Source organism: Erithacus rubecula, assembly GCF_903797595.1.
Source record: "Erithacus rubecula genome assembly, chromosome: 10".
In the NCBI taxonomy this organism is placed as follows: domain Eukaryota; kingdom Metazoa; phylum Chordata; class Aves; order Passeriformes; family Muscicapidae; genus Erithacus; species Erithacus rubecula.
In genome coordinates, this window is record NC_136662.1 from 18240615 (window position 1) to 18267593 (window position 26979).

General features: G+C 47.8%; 1 protein-coding gene across 1 annotated transcript in view; it reads right to left on the reverse strand.

The window, feature by feature from the left end:
- The window catches only part of ZSWIM5 (zinc finger SWIM-type containing 5), a 94217-nt gene that overhangs the window by 23526 nt on the left and 43712 nt on the right, over positions 1-26979 (reverse strand). Inside the window, exon 2 of the mRNA XM_079314412.1 lies at positions 5250-5606. Within this exon, the coding sequence (XP_079170538.1) occupies positions 5250-5606 (357 nt within the window). The remainder of the gene's footprint in view (positions 1-5249; positions 5607-26979) is intronic.

The window sequence follows — 26979 nt, forward strand, 5'->3', positions numbered from 1 at the left end:
CAGGATTTGTCCACTTCCCCTTGCCAACGTTCACACCGTGGGGGCTTCAGCAGCGGCATGCCGTGACGCAGCTGATGAGTGATTCCATGTCTCAGCTCCAAAGGAGCTGGGAACGGCATGTAAAACAGCCCGGCGCCTGCATAACACATTTCTCATATAGCAGCATTCGTGCTCCAAAGAGCCCTGTTTCAGATGTGCTGGATCTTGGTCCTGCCGGATTCAGATTTAAGGAAACACCATTGCACATCTTGAGTGGAAAGAGTGTTTCACCAGCCCGTTTACACTGGCTGTAGAAACTGAGATAAAAATGCAATCCATCACACCCCGAGCTGGGCTCCCCCCGAGCTGGGAGCTCGGGGGTTTAACTGTTTGACAGCCAAGTGAGACTTGGCAAATACAGTAACCGAGAAAAAAGGACTGGAAAAATCTACAGATTAGAAAACAGAGTGAAGTCAGGCATGAAAAATTCAACTCCTTGCTCAGAAATTAGCTGCCCAACATGAAGAAAACAAAAGGGGTTCCTGCAGATTTCCAGGGTTGAGGAGGCAGTACCACCTTGTGGGTCATGCCAAAGCATTGGCACATCCCAAACCCAAGCTCCTGAACCCAAGAAGGGGAGATACATCAGCTGAGTAGTGTGGAGAGCACTCCCAGAACATCCGACTTGAAGCAGGATTGGTGATACAAAGAAAAAGGCAGGATTGTTATTTTTAACCAGAACCTGGAGATGATAAAATGATCCTAAAAATGGTAAAGGTGGCTGCTCCAGCATCTCCCTTATGGTCACTTCACCCAGCTGTGCCTGGCACCCACCAGTGGTTAGGGGCCCGGCGGTGCCAGCCCTGGGGTCAGTGGTGCCTGGAGCAGGGCTGGCTGTCGTGGGGGCCATTCACAAGGGCCATCTCATGCCTGCACATGGTGGTGTTGCTGAATGCTCTGGGCTCCTCTCCGGTGTCCAGAGAGAAAACAGATGTGAAGGATCAGCCCAGGGCGGGGGGTGGGGAAGACATGGACAAATAAGCAAACGGCAGAAAACCTTGAAGAGAAAATAACCAGGCACCAGAAAGGAAATGAACTCTAACAAGGGATTAAAAATAGCAGCAAAGCAAGGAATCCAGCTCCGCCAAGACTCTGGGTTCGTTTTCAAGTGGAGGCAAGTCAGAGGGAGCTGCCAGGGCAGTCTGAAGATTCACATACACCTGACAGCAACGGGCAAGGGAATCCAGACTGGCTCCCAGCAGGGTGGACAGGGGCAATGTGGTCAAGCTGGTACCAGTATCTGGTGCAGCTGACTCTGGAAGTTGCTTGTAAAACACCACTCGTGCTCTGGAGTCATCTGGCAACCCCAGTCATTCTTCAAGACAAGGGGAAGAGCTGCCTTTCTCTTCAGCACTCAGGTGTGTTTTTCCCTTAAATCCACAACAGCTCAGAAAACAGGAACACGAATGCCCTGGAGATCTGACCTTCTCCTTGTCCCCTGTGGGAAGGCAAAATTTCAAATAGATTTACTGGCGCTGCCCTCCAGACGCTGTCTCGGGATGACCTGAAAGTCAAAGAGCGCCCAAGGACTCCTCAAACATCAGCCTTGGCTCAGTGTGACAGGACAGGCAGGGACTTCCTGCACACTGACCTGGCAGCCAACTTGCTGTGTACAAGGAGTGAGACGGGACAGTATTAGCCCAGGAGTGGAAGAAAAGCTCAAGGTGGTCAAGAATGCAAGTGGGACAGAAGGGAATGGATGAGGCAGCAGGCTTCTTACGGCTTTTGCATAAGAAGATCTGCTTTTTCCATACCAAAGCCTGAGAGACCAATCCCTTTAAGGGTTTTCCAAAAGTTCTCTCCACCAAGGAAGCTCCCAAGACCCTCCAGGACCATAGAGTCCCCTTGGTGATCCACATGGCTTATCCTCAAATGGAGCTGTGCCTGCACCTTGCGACAGAAGAGATTTTGTGGCTTTTCTGACTTCTGGTTGAGAAGAGCATCCCGAGCCCTTTGATGGCACCAGCTGAGCACCAGAGATACAATGTCATTCACTGGCATTTCTGAAGCCCCAGGCACAACTCCTGGCCTGAGGGCAGCAGCACTCTCTGCCATGTCCACATGCTGCTCGAGCTGGGTGAGTTACAGAGCTACAAACACGGGGTCTGCCAAAATCTCCTGCTCCTCAAGCAACAAAGGGGGGAAATTCACCAATGAAGCATGGATACCTCTAAACCCCAAATCTTCTGGGGCCACAGGCACTGTGCCATCTTTAGGCTCTCAGAAGAACAGAGGCAACAAGGTGACAAGGTGGCCACCACCAGATGATCCTCATTCCCCTGGAATCCTAGCTGTTGGATCCAAGCTTTCCAGCCGCAGCTTCTGGCTGCCCCCAGCATTCTACCCACCAGGAGGGACCAAGCAGCCAGGAGTCACTTTTGCTGGCGCAGTGACATCTTCACAGCCTTGCTCTGTGCCAGGCAGCCACACTGCTGGCTTTGTCCCCTTGGGGAGGAGCACTGAAACCCACCCTGGTCTCCTCCCTGCAGCTGCCGCTCCAGACGCAAGCGTGGAGGTGCCAGACAAGCAGTTTGCTCTCGCTGGCACACGCTGCCCTTTGCAGCCAAGCCACGGCAGCAGAAACGTGACCCACTTCAGCAGGCAGAGGTCAAGTGGGGAGCAGAGCGGCAGGCACACCTAGGCTCAGCTTGGACTGAATCCTTCGGGAACACGCAAGCGCCTTGGCTGCGCTCCAAGCCTCCATCATTACTGGATAGTTTGCATTTCCTTCTAGGAAGACAGCCGGGAAGATCGGCACGCTGTGCACAGCCCGCGGCTACAGGCTCCTGCAAGGAACAAAGCTCAGTGCCCGGAGCTCAGCGCCAGACAATGGACAGTAATTTTCTCTGCCATTCAGCCTCTGCAGGAGGAGAAGGAGCATCCCTGAAAGCCTTATTTTACAAAATCAGGCGACCCCCCTTGCACAAGGGGCATTCCCCAGCCAGCCTGGTGCAAAATCAGTTCCTCAATCCTACATGCTCACCATATAAACCATGACAGAGAAATCCTTTGGGTGACCAGAGGAAAAGTGAGGAAGACCTGATGCTGATATAAAGCTCAACAGACCTCTCCTCAAAAGAAGGAGGGACAGGGAAAAAAGAAGGATTTCCAAAGAGAATATTCTTGCTCCAGGGTGTAATTACTTCAGGTGTCCAATGCACACAGTGGGTTCCTGTTTGGGTTGCAGACATTGGCCTGCCAAAGCCACCTTGACACCAACCCTAAGGCTGGGGTGTGACCCCAAGGGTCTGAAATGCACATGGCCAAGAAATGCACGTAAAGCTCTGTGTAGAGCACATCTTGAAGAATTACAAATCCCAGGATCAGTGACCCACTACAAATGAATGCTCCACAGCTGGGAAGGGCAAGATGGAGGACAAATTTGGATCCACTTCACCTGGAGACCCCAGAACTCCTCTCCCACAAACAGACTCCCATGGCTGCAGTCCTTCCTCACCCTGGGGTCAAGCAGGTCTGCAGTGTAGTTGTTTGCACTGTGGATGTGCTTCTGGCAGGATCAGGAGGGCAAAACTTGCAACACTATCCAGGATCAAGAATCAAAGCCCCGGGCATCATCACTATGAACTTGAATGTGAGGGGTTTAGAGCCTGCCTTTTCACAGGATGCAACATTTATGAGTTATAGATCACTTTAAGATCAAATCATCATATGAAGGCTGATCTGCATCCTCCCACAGGGTGAGACAAGCCCTCCTCCTCTGCTCCCCTGTTTGCAGCAGTGTTTACTCACTTGTGACCAGCCAGGCAGCCAGAGGGATGCCAGAGGGATGTCCCTCTGCAGTGACCATGTCTCTGTTGGTTCAAAATCACATACCGGAGTGCGTGAATTTGCACAAGTCTGAAGGGAGTGAGAATTTTTGCTTTGTTTTCTGTTTTAAACCACTTGTAAAAACAAGAAGCAGATATTGAACTGGAGCCAACATCTGTATCTTTGTAAGACTCTCAATCACCAGCCTTTTGCTGACTCTAGAGCAATAAATATTCAGAGCCTTAAAAGCTTTACTTCAATCTGCTTAGGAGAAAGCAGCCTCAAACAATGGCCAAGAAGGGATCTTGCCCAGCCTCAGCTCCAGTAATTCAGTTCAGAGAGGGGATGGCCCTCACCAGATCCTTGCAGCATCACACTCCTCATTCTTTAACAATGCCAAAAATTGAAGCCCTCCCCCTGCAAAAGTCAGTTACTTAAAGCACAATCACCCATGCAGCAGATGTGGCCCAGCAGAGGAGACAAAGGCCTCTCCCAAGGTAGGTACAGGAATGACCAGATAGGGAAAGATGTACACATCTAAGATCAGAGCTGCCATCACCCCCATGGTGTCTGTGGCTCCGGTCTTACTTCTCTACATGTGGATTCAACTAGTTCAGATGGTATTTTAGGCTGCATATGGGGCTTTTCATCTTCAGAACACTTAACAGGCACGTGTTAATCCCTGCAACGCCCTTCCGTGGCAGATAAGTGTTTATTATCTCTGCTCTACAGCTGGTGGGACTGGCACGGTGGGGAGCAACTCATTGTTGCAGACCCTGGGCAACCTCAGCTCCTGGGCTCCTTGAAAAGACACAGCAGGAGATCCCCAGGAGCCTGGCCACATCCTGGGCCAGTGGAGCAGGGCTGAGCTGGGCACTGTCCCCCAGATTTCCAGGGGAGGAAGTCAAAAGCATCTTCCAAACATAAAGCCCCAGGACACATCTCCATTGCCTTTGTGCAGTAGGTAAGAACAGTGGCGCTCATTTATTATGGGCAAATTAACGCCCATGGAGATTAAAGCTTTATCTCCTGCCAGCTCAGCTGCATCTGACTTAGTGCAGGGCTCGGGCTGACACCATGCTAGAGGAGCCACATCCCCACTGCACCTCCCACTCCACAGGGTCCCAGCACCACTCCCTGGCTTCTCCATTCTACTCTGAGCTGTGCCTTGTGCACCACCAGCCTGTCAGCTCTGCCTCTTCCTGCCTGTTGAAGCCCATGTTTGACAGATAAACACATAAAGAAAAGCAGAGGGCAGGATGGGGACACCCCAGTCATGTGGCCCCAACACCCATGCATTAACATCAGTGTGACACTGCCAGCTCTCACTGTGCAGCAAAAGACAAATATAAACTGAAGGACATCACCATGGGCACCAAAAGCACCACCCCAGCCCCAAACACAGAGTCAGGGTCACACAGCGAGGAGGGAGGAGGAATTACCGTGCACTTGGTTGATCTCGGAGTTGGATGATAGGATCTCATCAGCCAACTTTTGGGCGGTGGGCAGCACCTCGGTGTGGTGTGCTGTGATCAAATACTGAACAAACTTCTGGAGCTGGTCCCTGTTCATCTGGAAAAGGGTCTCTGAGATGGGAAGACGGAGTTTGACCTGGTCTGGCTTGCGGATCCTGTACAGTGAAAGCGCCACGACGTGAGCGCAGTAAAAAATGTCCTTGTTCCCACAGCCGCACGTCACGGAGGTGATTTTGCAGCGGTCGAAGCTGATGGCCACCTTGTAGGTCATCTCTGGTTCTGTTGCAGTCGCTGGCTCCGTTACTGTTCCGCTGAGGTGGAACCCTGGAGAGGGGGAAGAAGAAGAGGGGAAAGGTCAGGTTGGCTTCCCTCTGACCACAACCACCCATGCCAGCTCTGGAAGGAAGGAAGGAAAGCCAAGGCTGCTCGTGTGTGTCTCTCATACACCAAGGAGTACAACACCCAGCGCAGCCCATCCCCGTGGCTTACACCCAGCAACACCCAGCCTGTGTATACAAACACACTTCTGCACCAACATACACACACAGCCAGACATCGGCGAGTTTATTTAACAGCCAAACCCTCAGGGGAAGAGCGAAGCTGCTCGGTTCCCATTTGTTTAAGTATCTCAGACTGTTTCTCTCCTGGGAGTCATTTCCATCCACGCCTCCCTCTCGCTGAATTTGCAACTCACATGAGTGAGGGCTGGTAGAAAAAGACAACGCTTGCTTTTCTTTGATGAGGCAGACAAAAAAACCCACAAACTAAATGCAAAGCAATTCCAACTTTGGTCTCTCAACCAGGTAGAGTGCTGCAGGGCTTGGTCACAGCTCTGAGCTCTTCCACCAGTGGAAATAAAGAGCAGGGACAGGAGTTACGCACAGTTCAAACCACAGCTAAGAGAAAACCGTTCCCTGAGTCCCACAAATTGTTCACACCAATGTTATGGTGCTCCTGACAGTTCCCACCATGCAGAAAGGCAGTGCAGTGCCTTCTGGCACAAACTGTGAAAAAAAGCCCCCAGAAGGCCCAAACGCAGATAAGGAACATTAAATGGGCTCAGAAAGTCCCATGGGTCCAAAGAAAGTTGGATGTGGATAGACTAAGTCAGTGAGATAAGACTCACTGATGGATGCCTATTAACCTCATTTTGAATGGGAGCCTCAAAGAGTTCTCACAAGCCAGCTCTGAGTGGGTCCAACACCAACACTTTGCACTTGCTCAGCCACCTGGAAAAGAGGTATCTTTGCTTCTCACACTCATCTGCCTTGTTCCTCCAAAGAGAGTGAGGCTGCACCAAGAGGTTAATTATGGCCAGGGCAATCTGGTGTCCCCATGTCAGAGCACAGTGTGGGACCTGGCACCCCACACCGCCCATCCCTGCCATCCTCCCTGAGGAGGATGCTCACTTTTCTCCATGCCACTGCAACCTTATTAAGCCTGTGTATGTATAGGTCCCTGCAGAGCCTGCCATCCCCTCGGAGAAGGCAGCAGACAGCTGAGAGCCCTACAATTAGCGGTAGAAAAGGAGAAGGGGTGGGGGGGTGAAGATTAAAATACATTAACTGCATCAAACCCTTGTGCGTTTGCCAGCTCTTACAAAGGCTTTCGGAGACAAATTCTACCAGAGGTTTTTAATAAATGGCATCAAAACCAGCTATTCACTGCCAGTCTCTTTAAAGCCACGCCAAAAACCACATTCAAATCTGATTAAGCATCAAGGAGGTCTGCTTTTACTTTAGTGCCGGGGCGGGGGAAAAGCAGACCTGCTCTGCTGCCATCACCCAAAAGCCACCCCATGTGGCCAGCAGAGCAGGAGGGGAGGGATGGACAGCCCTGCACTTCCTTCCCCTCCCTGCTCCGGGAGCCGAGTGAGGCTGTGGAGGTGCTGGGCTCAGCCAGGGGCTGACGAGCCTCCCCCTCCACACAAGCCCATCCCCCGGCAGCCAAACTATATAAATCCAGAGGATAAACTCCAAAGTGTTTATGTTTTACCACTTCTCTGGTTTGCAATGCTTGGCAGGCGGCTCCGATTCACTGCCAGTTTCTCCCTAGTTTACTTTTTGAACAAGTTAAAGGGACTGGAAACTGAGTTCCTGAGCAAGTATGTATGTATATCCTTGTATGTATGCCTGCACACACAAATATAAAACACTCTAGGACAAATTACTGGCCATAAACACTGCCTTGAAATGCTTATTTTAACAGGACCGTGGGCCAGGCCCCACGTGGGGCTAACTGGTGTAAGGCTGTATGAACTCATTTAACCAAATGACCTGTTTCAGACAGGTATAAGTCTGAAAATATATTAACTGTGATCTGATCCAGCCTCTCAAGACAGAGTATTTGTCTAGATACTTCTCAAAAGCTGTGCTCTCCCATCTGCTGCAGGAGCTGGTCTTCACCATCAGATCTGGTCTGCACATCAAACAGGACCATTCACTATATCAACAACTGCCAAGTTCATCTGGCACTCAAGCCCCAAGTCAAGTGTTGGTTTAGATTTTAGCTGTGGTGACAGCAGGTATATTTAAGATAAACTAGGAACTCTACAAAACATTTGTCAAAAGTTGAGTCAGAAATTAAACATGGAGGGGTGGAAGAGAGATGAGCTGGCAGGAACAGAGGCATTGTTTGTGAATATTTACATTAAAGTGAGGTCAGACTTCAGCTACCACATTGCAGCCAGGTCTGCACCCCAGCACCCATGGCTGCTGAGCACACGAGCTCAGCAGTGATGGGTATCCTGTCCCAGAGAAGAGTGGTGACTAAAAGGTAGGTTTAGGTGTATTACCTCATTACCCATTGAAGCACACATTCTTGCTCCACACAAAACACTGATGCTATCACCAAAAAACTAGGTAACCCTGGTAAAGGTAATAATAGGTAACCCTGGAAAAGTACAGTTGTCACTGTACCCTCCTCTCTGCTCATCTTGCATCCTACAAGAAAGAAGCATCCTGATCACTGACACAGGATCTGGACAGCACTGAGAGCAAAGACACACTCTCTTCTGTGTCCTCCTTGAACATTTCAATGTAAGACATTCCTACAGCCCAGTGCTTATCTAGGACTTCATCTTCTGTTCTTAACATAAGCTAACTTGGTGTTTGATTTGCTGCCAGCAAAGTGACAGTGCCAAGGCTTGAAAACCATGGAAAAGAAATAATTAAATACCATCTTTGTAACTACAAACTCATTACGCCCCTCCAGAGTGTAGCTTTGTCCCAAGAACAACACTGCCCCAGAACACCCTCTCCTACTTTTACCACAGAAGCTTCCCAGTGGATGTCTCTTTGATCGAGATTGTAAAAGGAGCTGAGTGTTCATAACTGCCCCAGAAAAAGTACAGAAAGGTGCCATGAATGTTCATGGGCACACAGGGCATGATGAGCTCATCTCTTTTTAATCCCAGTTATCCAACCCATCAAATGGGGACAAAACACTGGCGCAAGAACCTTACTTGTTTTACTGCCACAGGACATTGCACCTCTGATTTAAATTAAAACACGCCCTAGAATTGTTTTCCAGGAGTTTGTGAGCTCCACACTGGTGGGACTTACAAACTTGTCAGTTAGGCAGCACTCTCCTCTTTGGAGCTGATAAACCCTGCAGGCTGGGGGAAAAAAAATGAAAATCCTGGGCTCTCAAACAGCTACAAAGGATCAAGCCTTTAAGCAGGGGCCCCACTACAGGAGACTTTGCTATTAGGACAACAGCATTAACACCTCAACAGAAACATCTTTAACCAAGATGGTGAATTCTTTGATTTCTAAACCTATCTGACCAAAAGGAATTGTGCAAACTCTTCCAGTTCTGTAGGAGCAGAGAGCCTTTCAACAGGACATCTTTAACCCAGATATCCACATGCCAACCATCAGGAGAAATCACTAGCCTGCCCTGCAGCTCCAACCCACCATGAGGCCAGCTGCAAGGACCCCTTGCTTCGTGTCCTCCAGCAAATCACTGAAGATAAATCAAACATTTAGGCTGGTTACATTGAAATACCTGGACTCTGGAGACAGGAAGACCCCCAGATGGAAATTTAAACTCCAAAAACAAGCATAACCCAAGCATAGTCCCTTCCCTTCTCCTAACTGTGGCACCAACACCTGCAAGAGAGAGGACTCCTCCACACCTACCACACTAGTAGCTGGGAACCTGAGTGCTCAGCTCTGCTCCCTCTGGCAGCTGCTGCTCACAGCCATCCCTCAGACTTCACACTGCAGCCCAGGCAGAAGTCACAGCTGTCATTTGCTAAGCTGTGCCATTCGGAAAAAATGAGCTCCTTCTTCCCAGGCGTGGCAACCCTTTCCTGGAGCACCAGCACAGTCCTGCAGGGGTGGAAAGCACCACAGAGCTGCAGCCACCTGCAGGACCTAACCCTGAGGATGCTGCACTGGCACTGCTATGTGAGAGGATGGGGGTCAATAACACTTGGGTAATGCTGAGAGCATTTCTTCATGGCACTATGGCTCTTCTGTCTCCTCCAGAGACTTTTCTCTGTCATTGTGGAAACTTTGAATCAGGGCAAGCAATGGCTCAGCAGAGGGAAACATGCACCACATCCATGCCCTGAGCATGGACCAGTGGTGGGATGTGGCTGGACAGTGTACATAAACAACTCACAGCCACACCTGGCTGTCAGAACCTCAAGTAACCTCTTAGTACCTGAGGCTGATATTTTGGGCAGCCTCTGTTAGGAGCAATGTGATGGAAAGTCCATCCACACAGCTTCCTGAAGGCACCAGCCATATCCCCTTGCATCACAGCCAGAAAGGGGTGGCTGTGGCAAACAGCAGCGTGGCTGATCACTGCTCTTGTACTCTGTGCTCAGCTCCCAGGATTCTCTACCTCTAGCCAGACTAACCCCAGCTCTGAATCTGCATTTGGGGAGCTCTGTCTTCAGGCAGGCAGGAGCTCTGTGAAACCAAACAGGAATGAATAGATGGGTATTTATGGGGCTCAGCAGATGTAGACGATGTAAACTGAAATTCTCGGTGCAAGTTGTATACACTAGGTTAACGTGACCCAAATATATTTTTTTAAAATTTCCAAACCACAGCGGAAAGTTATTTTAAACTGAAGTGATTCCAAGCTCTTTAGTGATTAAACGGACTGCAGCTCCAGCTCCTAGTGGAAAAACCATTTGTTTTTCCAGTGTGTGAAAGCCATAACTAGCAATGAATAATAATTGCCGCACCGAGTGTTATTTATAAGCCTTTCTCAGTCACATTTCCATGCCTCGAAACAGCAGCTTTCTAAACATGAACTTAAAATTGGTCAATATTTGTAATGTAGACAACACCCACGGGAGGAAGGTGTCGGTGTACTCAGGCGGTGGGAAGCGGAGGTTAGTAAAATCTCCTGAAGCTTTCTGGCTTCTAGATCAATTCCTCCAGCCGGCTGATGCTGACAATTGCTCAGTCCCTGACCTTGCAGTTGGAAAGGAGATGGGCTCATGAACTCATTTGCACATGACAATGCTCCAGCAAAGTGAATCATCTGCCTCCGATAGTAACGAGAGTACGGCGTGCCCCAGCCCTCCCGGGCTCCATTCAACCAGCACAGGGCTGGCCTTTTGTGCTGCCAGTGCAAGAAAGACTCTGCTGAAGATGTGTGCAATTAAACCCACTTTTCTTGTTGCTCTTTTGATTCAGCGGCTCAATGAGAGGCACCCTAGGCAGGTGTTGTCACACACAGATAAAATGTGCCTTTTCAGAGCACTGGCAGATAGAAAGAAAGAGGGTAAGGCTGAATCAGTTGCCATTTCTCCCTTGCAAAATAGGGAATCCAGGCTTCCAGGGAGTCAATGAGCAGAGCTGCTCTGAGTTTCCATCCTCCCTCCTCCCCAAAGCTATTCTGTTTCGTGATCAGGCAAAGGTGCTGAGGCAGACTGGCAGGGATGAAGGAGGCAGGCGATGGCTGGCCAGAAGGATGCTAGAGGTTTTCCCCCTGCAGCCCTCCTCGCTGCCCCCACCATGCTCCTGTCCTTGCCCAGTCATTATCATCCTGGAAAAGCACCTCTACTTTCACAGAGCTAACAAAGACCATTAATATCACCCCGGGAAGGAGCCATGCCCACAGAAAAGCTGCCGCAGGAGGAGCCGAAACAAAGGGATATGGATGAGTTGGAGAGTATGCACCATATCCCCACACATACCTATGGCCTCAGGCACCAACTACCACAGGTTTAGGAGAAATACTCTTCTATCACCTCTCCGGGTAGACCAGGGAAGAGCAAGAGCTGCAGCTGTAAACAGAGGAGATGCAATGGGGCTGTTTGTGCTGGAGGGAGCCGTAAGCTCTCTGAGCAGCTGAGTAAGCTGGAGGGACGCTCTCTCTGCCATCTGCTCTGATCCCACAACACCTCCTGCAAATGAAGAGTCAATCCGCTGGTTTCTATCCCTGTTAACCTCTAATCAGCCAAGAGGACTGGCCTCTGCCTTGCTCTTTATCCGAGCCAGCTAATGCGTGAAGCACACCGCGCTTCCCATCTGCTCCAGCATTACTAGAGTTAAAGGACAAAGCCGTTTCCCTGTCCCGAGCATTCACTTACACAGATGCCCTTGTATTAACTCAATTTCTCAGTGATTTCCATTATTACCCTTACGAGATTTCTGGTGTTTGTTTATCTAGGAGCCTGAAATGGAGGTTTTTTCCCCTCCCCCTACCAGTTCAGGGGCTTGGCTGGCCCAAGGCCATGCTCCAGACAACCAGTCCCAATCTGTGACTTTACCCAAAAGTATTACAAAATGTTCTCCATTTTCTCCCCAGCCTGGAGTGCTCTTTGTTGCCCACATAATTCTAAAGAAGCAGGTTATTTGGGTCTTTGTTGCCAGCCCCAAAGCCAAGACTACCCTTTCCAGCATCACCTTCCACAATCTTCCAACACCTGCCAGCAAATGGGGTTTTTAATCTACCCAGATGTGCAACCCTTGCTCTGAAGACGTATGGTTTGGGCAAAAAATAAAAAATACAAGCAGTTTTAGAGCTTGGACAGATTTCCTCTGCTAAGGTGCAGCCTTGCAAGCTGAATTCCTCTGTTAGCAAGTCAGAGCCAACTCAAACCAATTTAAATGATGGTTCTGAAGCCAACAGAAAGGGCTTGAAGAGAGGATGAGTTCACTGCATCTTGGTTAACATGTGCTGTCCACACAATAACTAGTGGCAAAATGCCGTCAAGTCTCTGCTCTTTACTGCTACAGTATAACTTATAGACATCTTGAACATAGAGACTCTTCTTAAAACAATAGGAAATGAGAGAAAAATGAAGATGCACAGCACATTTTTTAGCAGAAGCAGTGAATGAAGCATCCCTATGGCCGAGGGAGAGAAAGAAACGCATTCCTGTGAAATGCATCCATCCCCAACACACCCAGCCCTCTTCTCTCTGTGCTCACAAGTGGCTACATCCAAACAAGGAGCCACACAGCTCCTTGTTACAGCCCAGGTGTTTGCTCAACAGATGCAGGGTTGTTTTCAAGCATGAAAGAAAATATCCACAGGGAGGAAATTCACTTTTGCCGCAGCTTCCGGGCTCATGCGTGCCACCAGTTGGAGCTGCCACAAAGCAAAGCCAGCCCCGTGCTGTCACCACCTCGGCTGCCTCAAGGAAACCGATGGGAGACGCCAAAATTCACACACGAGACTCAGATGGGGTCATCTCCTGACTTCAATGAAGCCACCCAGATTTCCAACAGCTGAGAAGCTGGCTTCTAGCACATAAAAGGGTTTTAATTAGAAACTGCCTCTTACCCCTTCATGCAAGTGTCACCATGATGGGATCACTGAACTTCATCACAGTCAAAAGCAAGTGCAGCAGTGCTCTTCCCTTCATCGCCTTTTTTATGTGGTGATTCACAGAGCTCTTAGCTCCACAAAAACTTAATCCCAACCCTTAAAGCAAAGTGCCTCCTACGCCAGAGCCCTAAATCTGTTGCTCCTGGCTTAAGGGCTCCTTCCTGAGCGTCCTCTGCTTGTGGAAAAAGTTGGTCCAGAGCCATGGACATCCTTCTCTCTCGAGGTATCTTCTCACCTTGCTAACTTGCTTTTTGGAGATACAACCTCCCTCTTGAATTGGCCATTTTTCCAGGACTTAGCCTGAGGCTGGGGAGCAGCCTTGGATTTCGCTTCCAAATATGCAAAGATAAATGGCATTCAATGCATATTTTACCATTTAAAGCTGCCTCCAGAGTGAGCCATCTTCAAATCAAAATACAAACTCAGTTTACCAATACCGAAAAACAAAAGTAAAACCAAGCCTGAGAACCTCCGGACTTGTTCTCACATTTTGGTTTTGTGTAGGGTAGACTAGCTTAATGAGGACCATAATCAAACCAGGGCATCACACAGCAATGGAGGGAAGCAGGACACCACCCTGATCCTCCCTGAGACATCAGACCTTAAAATAGCAGCTCTACAATTTATAGGGAAGTTATTAGTTATGATTTTCCTGGCCCTCAGACGCCTTCCAAGGGAATGAGGCAGCCTAGATTCAATACGAAAATCTGCTCCAAATTCTTCTCCAAAAAGACACTTTTTCCACTAAGAATAGCTCTTTCATTTTAAGAGAGCATAAAGTCTGACTTTCTAAGTCACTGGCAGTGGTGTTAAATGAGCACTGTATTTACAAAGCATTTCAACAGCATTTGTGGTAATGGTCTCAGTAACAAATTTGCTGAAAAGGTCAATTAACTTCCTTCCGAGAATCTCACTTCTTAGCACAGAAAACAGCTTTGCATTAAAACTGCTTCCCCAAAGTGGAAAAACTCTAAGGTGACACCTTTTTGCCATTTCTGCTCTCCACTCCCCATTCAGGAGCTGAGCACAGACCCCAGGAGAAGGCACCAAAATAACTCCCCTCTCCTCCCGACTTTTACAGCTCTTATTTAGAATGATAATTTTTTTTCTTTTATATATATATATATATATATATATATATATGTATGTATGTATGTATGTGTGTATTTATATGTATATAAAATTTCACTAAGGAGACCCCAGACACACACTTTATATTATTATACTTAACTTACATACTTATGCAGAAATATTATTATACTGAAACAGCTTAGCTCACTTCAGTAACTTCACAAAAACTTAGCAGTTTCCTCCCCTCTCTGGCCCCCAAACCAATAAAGCTTAAATTTTGGAGCTTATTTGGGCTGCTCCATATAGGGAAATTATCTACTCATTGCAGAATAAATTATTCAGCAATTGCTATTCCAGATCAGCCTCCTCTGTTGACATTTTATTCCAGAATAATTTTTGGAAACTCTGCAAGTATATTTCTGAAGAAAGGGACCTCAATTTCAGGACAGGAGGTTATTCAAATAGCTGCTGGCCTACCAGTGGCTGGGTTGGTCACCAGCCCATGGTGAGAGCTTTGACCAGAGACATCCCAGAAGAGGAGGTGAGAGGTGGTTGTCAAGTTTGGGAAGACTGAGTGCTGTATGTCAACATCCAGAAAAAACTGAGGTGAAGGAAAGGCACAGACCTTGATTTTGTGTGGGAAAAAAGTTTTTTCCAGTTTTCTTTCAATCTGCAAGTCACAAAGTGAGAGGAACCATCCAGCAAGAGGCTGGAGGACTTTGCATTACAAGGTGTAACTTCTGGAGGGGGGCACAGCTTTTATCCATCATGCAAGTAAAATGTGTTGAGGGTACTTGAGAAGCACCAACTCTGACAGTGGGGAGCCCTTGCAGAGCATCCACATGTCCTGTGGCCATTTCCAAGCCCAACTCAACCTGCTGGTGGATGTTATACGCCTCTTCCACAGGGACCAGGGTTTTTTTGGGTATCCTCCAGTTCCACCAAATTATGCATCACATCCAACACTACTCAGAGTCAGCTCCATGGAGCCCAGAGGCTGTGCCTGAGCAGCCAGACTCATCTGCCACTTCCTGAGCACAACCATTTCCCCAAGTCCCACAGATGGTTCCCTGGTACAAACACCACCACACATGAACCTCAACACACTTCAGAGGGCAACAGAAAAACAGTGTGTTCATGCACTGCAAGAAGAATCAAAGAGGGTAAGACCAACCCAAGTGAGGCAACCACATGAAAGCCCTCAGTTGCCAGCATGTCCTCTCTGGTGAGATCCTGCAGCGAAGTTCTGGGTCATGACTGACAAGCAGTCAAATTTCCCGATTCTACATGACCAAAACCCTCTGCAGAACAGTCAACACACTTTAAATAACACTTTAAAAACCCTTTTGATCACATTAGTCTTCACATGACCTTTCTGAGAAGTCAGGAAGGCAGCAGGAGGTCTGCAGAGCAGAGACTTCCCCAGCAGCCCTCCTCGCTTGAAAGGAATGTGGTTGGGAGACAGATGCCTGACAAAGATGCTCTGCTCTCCTGCATCAGCAATTTTCACCATCTTTAGCATGCAGGCATTTCAGGAAAAGCAGATTCCTGTGCAGTGATTTTAAGCCCCTCAGTATTGCCCTTTCTCCTTCCAGACACACATTGCCCCCATCATCTCCCAGCTGCACATCACCAACCTCTGCTTTAGCAAGGAGCAGCTGGAAAGCTGTCCTGGAAGATCCACCACTCACAGGAAAATATGAGCCCTCCTGCTTTTCAAGTCCAAGATGGCTCCACAGCTTCCCAGCCTTCAGAAACACAAAGGGCCACAAAAGCTGATACCCAGGGAAATGGGAGCCATCACTCTTGCCGGATCGGGAGCAGCATACAGGCTGCCTCTGCGAAACTCATGTTTCTCATTTAAAACTTCACAGATTTTTTTTTTTTTTTCCCCTGGAAAAACATTGTTATTCAACCCACAGCCTAGACTGCAGGCTCCTCCGTTTGCTTTTGATGCAGTGCAAACATCTAAAATGACACCATGTAATGACAAGATCTGTCATCAGGATGGCTGGGGCTACAGTAGAAAGAAAAACAAAGGAACGATCCTTTCCTTCTCCCTAGAATTCAACACAATTAAAACAAAAGGAAACCTATAATGTGAAGTTAGTGCTAAATACAAAGGATTGAAGGGAAAAGGGAAAAGTGTGATGTGAAACATTTAGTGGTGGTTTTCTTCCATTATGCACCATGAGGCCCTTTTGGAGTGGATGGAGAGCCTCCAGCTCCTCTAAACACAGATCTATTTCAGTAATTAAGTTCTCTTACAAAGAGGGAAAGGGAAAGGGAGAGGGAGAGAGAAAGGGGGAGGGAGAGGGAAAGGGCAGCAATATCCCAGATAACTATCTGTGGGTGAAATTCCACCTCTGCAGCCTCCTGAAGCTCCTGGTTAGCCCCCCATCCTCTGTGGGACAAGCCAGGCACAGCTCCCTGGCAGCAGCCACAGCATGTACCAAAGGGTTATCAGCACATTCATCACAATTTGGAACTGGAAGCAACCAAAAATGCAGTCAGCTCAGCATAATGGGACAGAAATAAAGTAAAAAGCAAAACCAGATGAGCAACCAGGAGTTGACTCCTCTCTTCCCTTTGAAAAGGGAAGCCAGTAATTTGAGAGAAGGTGGTTTTACCCACAATCTCAGCAAAGGGTTTTAGGAGTCACCCTAATAATCACTTAACCCAAGTATTACACAGTACTCCCACTTAAGAGATGGGAAAACATTGTGGACACTAGGACTGCCCAGTGATACACAGGGAAGATGTATCTGTCCATTGGTGCTGGGTTTCAAATTTACCCAGAGTTAAAGCAGGTGAGAGCCTCAAAGCTCCCAGCAAGACCAATTTAATTTTCCCTGAGCCCTTGCTCAAAAGCTACTTGCAAAACCTTACACCCACCACTTGTGTGCACAGGGAATGGTCAACCTTTATGGGTTCTGACACTGATGCACTCACCTCAACAGCAAGCAGTCCTCCAACAACACACACTCCAAATTAAAATGATTCCAACCCTCAGCAGCCTGTCTCTCTGAAGAGCAACTGCCATCACTTATTAATTTACTTCCTCAAGATAAACAAGAAATTTATTAAAGTCTGAACCTGACCAGGAGCACACAAGGCAGCAGAGGGGCAGGAGGTTGCCAGTTGTCTTTAAAAAATAAATACTTCTCTGCTAAATTACACTTTCTACTTGCTGTTTCCCCCAGGAACCAGTTTCCACACTGTGCAGGATGGAAACCCCACAGACTTTTATGTTATGTTGAAGGTTCTGTCATTTTTGAGGGAAGGAAACACCAAATTTTGGACCTAGCAGGTGAAGAGAAATTACAAATAAATAAATTTTTAAATAAAAGCTAAATGCATCTGAGTGATGAATGTATCTATCTACAGGCTGCTCTCACAGATCATGACCTTGACATCTTGCAGAGGAGGTGTAATCTTTTACAGTCAATTCTGTTCCTTGTTTAAAGAAACCTAGAGATGAACTCAGCATGGATGAAGAGACCAACACTTCCCAGGAGAGCTGAAAGCAGAGTCTCACTCCATTCAGTCAACAAGCAGATGATGCTCGTGGGTGGAACTGGAAGAATAAAACTCTTCAGTACAGTTTCTTACGTCATCTACAGTGAGGAGAAGTGGTTGGAAGGATGATGAGGAGCAGAGTTTCCTTCATGCTCACAATGTACGTTTGCAAAGGCAAAACATAAACTGTGGATTTTCCACCCATGCAACAGCCGCTCCAACAGCCTTGCTTTCATACATCCCCCTTGTTTCTCCAGTCACAAGAAGAGAGTTAAAAATGGCTGTTTCCAGCCCAGTATGAGTTATCAATTGCATTAGTACACCAGCCCAAAGGAAACTATGTCCACTGGACATCCAGCATTTGTGCAGACAGCAATACGTGGTAAATTTAAGAGAAAGAAAGCTCACAGCAGATAAATCAGGACACCTAAAACACAAGTGGTAGGTCTGCAGTCATGGTTGCCTTCAGTCCTGGTGGTTTGCTAAAAATCAACCTGATTTTTTAAGTGATCAATGCAGAGCAACAGCACTGAGGATGCCCCTGGGGCAGTCACAATCTTGGTACACCTAGGATGCAATGAAGCCCTTACTCCTCAGCCTCCCCTTTAATGAAGATGAAAAACCTCACATTAGCATCTTCATCATCTCCAACCGCACTACTGTAAGAACCACAGCTTTGAGAGCTCTGTGCCACCAAGACACTTGCTGGATTCAGGCAATGGGTATGAAGTGTGTTAGGGTGAGACACTCCCAGACCCATAAGTCTGAGTGAACTAACTAAAAAGAAATGAAAACCAAATCCCCTGTGACCACTCTGTGAAGTTCAGCCAATCCCAACTGTTGTTCTCTTCTCCTGCTCACCCCTGGACCACATCAGACATGGTAATGCCCTGGTCATACCCAGGCAATCCTTGAGCCAAATGCTTGGGAAATGCTATTCCAGTTCAACAGCCCTGGGAGATGTGATGACTAGAGGGTCACCTGTTGACATCTCCAAGGTGTCCTGCAGCAAGCAGACAGAGGAAACAGTGTAGTGGAGGCTGGCACAAGTGACAAAGCCAGCGTGGGGCAGTCCAGCCTCCTGCTATTCTCCACCTACCATTGCTCCAGCTCCTCCACAGCCAGGATGGGCTACAGATACCAGCAGCCTACTACCCTAAGCAGATGCTGGATTCAGTGACCACCACTGAAGATACCAATGAAACTCACCTTGACATTTTTGGCTTCCTGTATCTGCATCAACTGGATAGTTAAGCTGACACCTTTGCACATTCTCTTTGTCTGCAGCCAACAGATCGATCTGCCTCAAATACAGGAGATCTCTCTTTAACACTCTAAAGCTAATGAAAAAAATCCCCTCTGGTGAAAGGAAAACACTGGATCAGAGAGGTTTTATTAGCCCTTAACCATGCAAAGTTGGAAGCTCGTCCCCTGCTTAATTCTAATACTCCAACTCTGTTAAACATTAACTGTATAAATAATCAAATACTTCACATGACAGAGTCATACTTCCAATATGGGGCAAATAACCCAGAGGGTAATGAAGGGTGTAGTCTTCTGGTCTGAAGGATTTCCAGCACTCTCCAAAAAGCAGAACAAAGACAGTCCCTTCCCCCTCCTCTGCCTTCAAAGCAAAAGCTTTGACTCACTTGGGGAGACCACATCAAGCCAGAGCAGAGGCATGCAAGTGGTATGTATCTCATCATTCCCCTCAGAGACACACGTGAAACCACCAGCCACTGTGTGGTCTCAGCCTTGTCAAACAACCTGCATCCACTCCTGCAACACCCAACTCTCCCTGGCCCTGCTGGCTGGCAAGCTCTGAGAATCCTTCTCACCCTGGCTCTGCACTGTTTGGGGAGGTGATGTGGCACCAACCACCCAGCCCACATCAGCCCCAGACACAACCCTCCCACCAAACCCCAACGCAGCTTCTTCAACATGAGTGCTCCCCTGGCAAGCAGGACTTGAAGCAGACGAGCTCCAGTTCTCCAAAACCATGTGGTCTTCCACCTGGCTCAGAGGGGCCACAGAATAAACCCTACTGAAAATATCCCTGGTGACCATTGCTTGTAACATGGATCACAACCACCTGGCATTTTTGAAATCAAACTCTCACTCTCTTTGGGCTTTGGTTTCCCTGTCTGCAAAGCTGGGACTCACAGGGGTATTTTAAGGAGCAGGCTGAAGTTTGGCTGCTTAGGAAATGACTGGTGCATTTGCTGTGGAAGAAAAGATCAATGAAGGAAAAAAGACTGTTTGAAAGAAGTTAAAAATTAAAAGCTGCATTAAAAGTATATAAATGTGATGCTGACCATTCCCCTCGTTCAAGGTCAAGCTAAGGTAATTTTTTGTAATATGTAATCTTTTGATGTCCAGGACTGCCTGGGTTTAAGACTGATGCTCTCACTTTAATTCTGACTGAACAACTTCAAGTGATGCTTGCCAATCAAAGCAGCAAGAACCAAATGGAGAAATGTCTGACCACAGCCCTGCCTAAAACTGCACTTTCAGTACTTCAGAGCTTGGAAAGCCAGTATTGGCTTTGGCAGCACCCAGGAGAGCCACTGTGCATCAGTTATTGCTTTTGCTCTGCAGACAGACATACAAAAGATAAAGACAACTGTGAGGCTTGTTCAGATCTAGCACCATCTCAGCACAAGTACCTTCTCCTTCAAGTGTTATTCAACCATCCAGATCTTGAAGACAGCCCTTGACTGAAGGCCCTTTACCTACACTGTAAGTTAAAGAATGGGCTCACCACAACCCATAGGATTTTTGTCCACATTGCTAAGTTCAGGTTCAGCACACCACCTGAGCTGCACAAAAAACCACCTCTCCCAAGCACAGCCATTACACCTGCATTGTTGGAGGAGTCAGCAGGACTCCTCTCTATCAGCTGCACAGACAAGAAAAGACCCACTTCCACCCTGCACACCCAACGATGCTGCTGAGCAGAGCTGTATGGTCCATCACAACACCTATATATTATTTCAACCAAAACTGTACTGTTCTGGGCTTCCCCCAGCAAGACCCTGATTTATCTCCTCCTCCTGCTGACAGCTGAGAGTGCAGCTGGGATATACAAGCACACAGAAAGACTCTTGGTTTCCAGAATGTCAGCTGCGGAGGTGGGGAAACCAGGTGTTGCATTCCTGGAGAAATGCTTTTCCTGGTCAGCCCATCGTTTTCCATTTGCTCCTCTCAGCACCCTCAAGAAGCACACACAGCATGTACAAGAGCATAAGACACCCCTCAGGGGCCCCAGCCCACCAGCACTGACTGGAATAGCTCAGGCTTAAGCCCAGCTCTTTGCAGACACAGCTCATCCCACATGCACAGTCTGAGAACGTGGAGAGTGAACGTGAAGGGGAGAAGGGTCCCAGATCCTTGGAACTTGGTGCCTTCAGGAAGCCACATCAGGAAGGGCTTAGCATGTCTTTACAACATCTGTAAGCAGGTTCCAGCAGGTAACTCAGATGTCATTCCAATTACTGGTGCAGCACCAGAGGAAGGACCCTCTATGAGCACAGGACACGAGCATCTCAGTCCCTGCTGGCTCCCTCACCCACGCTGACACACTTCACAGGCAGGCTGCCCACGCCCAGAACAGGCAGTCTGCTCCAGGGCCCATTCCACTGCATCTCCCATCCTCATCTAAAGGAGAGCTAGCTGGTTTCCCTGTTGAACATGGTGCAATGCCAGCCACACTGAACAGGCCTCATGTAAAACACAGCCCACTGCCTTTCCAAGCCAAGGGGGAGATGTTCTCCCAGTCTGCAGATAGCAGCTCCAGACACCCTTAAAACCAAGCTCTTGGTCTTGCTTTCCCTCATGAAGCAAAGGCAGAAAAAACATCACAACTCCCCAACTCCTGCTTTTTCTGACAGCTCCTTCAGCAAGATAGACATACAGACCTCCTCCATCTCTGCAGCAAAATCTTCTAAACAAGTCACACCAGACAGGGACATGGAGATGCCAGGGACATTTCTGAAGGACAGCAGCCATGATAAAAGCCAGTCTCGAGCAGATTTCCTATCAGAAAGGTTAAACCTTGAAGATCGCTCCCTGAAACTCATCCCAAAGGGAAAGATAGGTTTTATAGCCAAACAATAAAAGGAAATTCAGCCAAACAACCACGTCCCAGCCTGTGGTGCCATGACTGACACGGCATCCAACAGAGCTGCACAACCCTCCAGCCACTCGCTGCTCCACCCCTCTCCATTCCCACAGTAAAAGCACAGAGAACCCAGGAAAAGCAGGTAAGGCTCTTTCTGAGGAAAAGCAACCCCGTTCCTCATGAAGCTGATGGAAAAGCCCTGCCAGGATTATGTCCAATGGCAAGAGCTCACACTGAGGGTTCTAGGGCAGCATCTCTGTAAGCTTTTCGTTTTACATGTGTGCTCTCCCCTACCACTCCCCTTGGAGACACTCAGGTCACAGAGCAGGTGGAAGGCACAAGAAGCCCCAAAACAAGGCAGAGTCACCTGCATCATGCTGCACATCTCCGAGATGCAGGAACCTAGAGGCACCAAGGCAGTCAGGATGCTGTGGCAGAGCTGCTGCCACCAACATCCTCCTACACCAGCCACACCCTGCTCCAGCACCTGCAGCAACAGGCAGACCAGACCCGGAGGTAAAGCCAAGAAGCACAGCAGGAGAAGGGCAGACACGGAGACAGGAGAACCAAGGGCTCTTCGCCTCCCACGCAGCCATGTAACTGCAGCCAGAAAGCCTTTTGGACTCACAGTTCCTTCTGCTGACAGAAAATTCAAAGCTGAGTTTTACTCCTGACTTGCAAATCCTGAGGAGGAGGAGGAAAAGGGATAAAAAAAAAGCCAGGCCATCTGCTCAAGGCCCTTGCAGCAGAGAAGAGGGCTGCATATGGTGATTCTCCAGGTACAACCCTGGTACAACTTTCAGGTTGACTTGGCCATTTGATTTCTTTAGTGCAATTCTGGACCCAGATGTTTCATAACACGCTATTGAGTGCGTATATGTGAGGAAACTACCTCCAATTTGAATATCCCCGAGAGCACATTGCTCTTATTAAACACACTCTGCAGAGCTATTGCTCCATGCGGCATTAACAGTACAAGACGTTCTGGTAGACTACAAAAATTGGCCCATAAAAAATAAACACTTCTGTCTTACTAAGGGCATCTGGAAATGACCCAGAGAGCTTGTCTATTTTCATTGGTAGCATTTTTGTACAACGGAAGAAAGACATTGGTTGTGAGTTTTGAGCAAATGTTCCTCAAATGCTTACAAGGAATCCCTGAAAACACCAGCAAACATGCCACCACCCAGCTCCCCACAGGCAGAGCCTGGAAGACCACAATGTGGTCCCATTTCATTCAGGCTTTACCCCACTAACTATCCTCCCTGTTGTCTCTCAGTAAATCACATCCTTGAGGAAAGAAACTTCTCAGACACAGGACCCACCCACTCCCACAAGCATCCAACTCTACCACTGCACACACGTGGCATGGAAAGGAATGGGCAGGCTGCCTTTACTGGGATGCTCCTTTGAGAGCAAACTGTAGCTTTGAAAGAAAAACCCAGGAACACCATTTGAACTTAATACATTGCTACTTTTGCACTCCTCAGGGCTACAGACTCCCACCCCGGCAGCTGGACACACATTGACTCAAATGGAAGAAGCAGGTCAATCCTGGGCATGTAGGGGTGCAAAGCTGAAACCTCCCTTTGTGTGCCAGAGGCCTGTGGTCATTTTTGGAGCTCCAGCACATCAGCAGACAGCAGCAAGACTTGCCATGCTGCCATCACAGCACACCAGCAACTTGGGAAGCTGAAGGCCCAAGAGCTCTGTTAACCTTCTTGCTCTGCTGCAGAAACCAACCAGAAACACTCACATCCCATCAGGGATGGGGTCCCGAAAGAGCAGACAGCAATAAACCACAAAGAGATAGCATCTTCCTCAGCAGCCTCTTGTCTGGAGACATATTGCTGGTGAATTCTGGTTTCTCAGGGCTCTTCAAATTCCTGCTCCAAGCTCAGAGGACTGGAAACAGGAATGGTGGAGTCACCCATTCCAGATCCTACCCAGGGACTGTTCTGATGACTGCCTGGCTCCTTCCTTCTCAGCAGAGCATTCCAAAAATGAACCAAAACAAACTCAAGAGTCATGACACTTCTCACAAGGCAGACTCCAGGCTCTCCAGCCAGGCCCAACTGCAGACGCCACAGAAGTGTATTTATTTTAAAGACTATTTGAGCTGGAGTTTGTGAGAGAAATTATCCTTTTTTTAAAGAACTTGTGGTTTTTGTAGAAACCGATTTTAGCAACAGTCACATTTCAGGCTCTCTTTAGAGAAACCATCTGCTGATCTCCCAAACGTGGTGCAAGCATTCCTGCAGCCCTCTGCAAGGGGAGTGCACAGGGGACACAGCACCCAGTGAAGGGCTGTGACTCCAGCTGCACACCTGGGAAATACCACGGACAAACTGACCTGGTTTGTCCTGCTTGCACAATGGCATCCCCATGCTTCCCCCTGGCCCTGGGAAGTCTCCCTCCTCCAGACCCTGTGCCATTTCCTACCTTTGCCCAGAACACCTCTGTATTCCCATGTCCCCTGCCAGGCCCAGCCCCTCCTGCCTGCCCTGCTGTGATCAGGGACACGCTCCCCACTCCGTGCCTGCTGCCCAAAGCAGCTATTAGAGGACAAGACACTCCGGTGACAGGAGCCACTGGCTGGGGATGGCCAGCATCCAGCCCTGCCTCCCTGGGGAGCCATGTGGGAAGGAGCCTTCTCCATTGTAAAGGCATTTTGGGTAATTACCAGCTGCCAGAATCAAAAAAGTCTCTGCTGAGATCATGCAAATTCCAACTTTTCTAGGATTTGACCACGTTTGCAGAGGGACAGCAAAGACGTCTCACAAAATGGGCACCTCCTCCCCATCCCCGTCACTGAGCCTCACAGCAATCTCTAAGAAATGCTCTGTGGACTTCTTCAATAGGGTCAACACAACATTTTGACATTTTTCTCCAAGCTTACTGTCCAAAATGGCAGGACTGCTTTATAATAGTTTTTCTTTTTTTTCCCTCTCTCTTAAAATCAAACCATTTGAGGTCAACATCCAGCATGAAAATTCATGGATGTTTAAAACCCTGAGAAAATTACAAGCAAATTGGAGAACAGGATCTTATCTCATGAACTGTTGGACAAAGCTTCATAATAACTGTTACTACCAAGCCCAGCCCCAGTAATCCCCATCCTGAGGCAAACTGCTCCCAGCCACCTGCTTGGCAGCACAACAGTGCCCATCTCCACTCCCGCCTCGTCTCTGCCGGCGCTGGAATGGAAACAGACTGACAGCAGGATAATTTGGGGGAAAATTACATTTTCTATATAATTTTCGTACGTGACTATATTTAGCAGATGGTGAAACAAAGTACATGTATTCAGTAAATATATATTTTTATAGCTGTAAAATTATAAACACATATGTATGTTCCAAGGAGATCTGAAGTCTATTTTAAGATACTCTTCACATGCAGATCATTAAAGCCTACAATACAGTTTCTTTGCCATAATATAATAAATATGGAAAATGAATACACACTTCTCAACTCTTGCAGGTCACGAGAGACCTAAAGATGATCTCGTTTCTCTTCTGGTCGCCCTCTTTAGTGCTGCTTCAAAGGGAAATTGGTTTCATATGTGGGTTGACTGTACCTCACAGCACCATTTTGCCTGCAAACCTAATTTAGTGAGCTGCTGAAACACTGTTACATAGGCAAGCATCGATTCCAGACCTCCGAAACCCAAAGGGTCAACACTGGAAACTAATTCCCTGCCTGACAGGCTGCTAGCCTTGCAAGAGCAGCAAAACTAGCATCTTGCCACCTCTCACATTCAGGAGGCATTAATCACACTTGCATCACTCCAGCTATTGGAATTTCTGATCCAGGCTGATTAATTTCCTCCCCATGCCCGTTTCAAGCTGCTCACAAACTCAGGGCTCTGCCTTTGGGGAGGGATGCTGAATTTCTCTTCCTGCTCCCTGCACGGCCAAAGCCAGGAAAGAGGACAACTTTCTCCACCTTATTTCCTCAAGACTTCTGCCCCTGGGGAGTCAACAAGGTTTTAATCAGCACCTGGCACTGTATCTATCAGATATGCTAATAAGGTTCCTTACCTTAACAAACACCCTCAAGAGCAGACTCATCTATCTTAATTGGTAAACGCTTCATTAATAATGCAGCTGAGGAGTCTCAGAGCTAGAAATATAAATAGCAAGTTCTGATGCAAGGGCTTTTTTTTTTGTTCTCCAAGTACAGATTCAGAAGGAAGGTCTCTGTCGTGCCCTGCTGCAGACACAAGAGCCCTTTGCAGCGTGCACAAAAAGCCTCTTTTCTGTCTCTAAGGGGTCCAAGTTCAGAGCATCCCTTTCCAAAGGAGAAAGGCAGGCAGGCTGGAAGGCATTCCTGGGCTGGGAGGCCCCCAGGACGGGAACCCATCAAGCACCAGCACAGAGGTCAATGTGGACACGCTACTGAGACAGTGGCTTCAGCCACTGATCGATGACAGGAAAAGCATTAAAACGCCTCTTTGGTTAAGTCACAAATTCCAGTGCTATGATTAACTGCTGCTCTTAGCCAGGGAGCAAAGCAAAGGCTCAAACACCACAACCAGAAGGGACGTCTGAAGAAAAAGATCTTGTGTGTCTGAGACTACACATTCTGCAAAGAGATGACCCCAGGCCCACCATGCTGATCTCCAGATCTCCATTTTAAGAACTTAGCCAAAACAAGGCAGGAGTCTCTGAAACCCAGCTCTACTCGTGAATTCCAGGCATGTTGAAATAGTAGGCTTGGGTTCTCCTTTTTCTTATAAATTCATTCTGCAGACAAAAAGCCAGACAATTAGGGATTTTAAATATACTCAGTCCAGCCAGAGACTTGCTGATCTTAATCAAGTTTCTCAAAGCAATGGCCATAATTTCTACACAAAACCATTTTTATTGTCCTTTTTTTTTTAAAGCTTTGCTTATCAGTCCCTACAAAGTTTCAATGGATCAGACCGGGGGTTTAAATCTAAATGCAAAAGAAGAAATTACTGAGCTTTATGGATGCTGGATCTAGTAACTGTTGATAAATATCTTCCTCTGATGACATCTGGAGGATTTAAATACCAATGAAGTGTTAGATCAAATCCCAGATAAACAAGTTTTGGCAAAAATTTAAATGTTTCCAGCAAGAAGGTCTCAGACACTTTTCTTGGGAAAAACTACCAAAAAATTTTGTTCCAGATTCTACCACCACATCCACATCTTGATT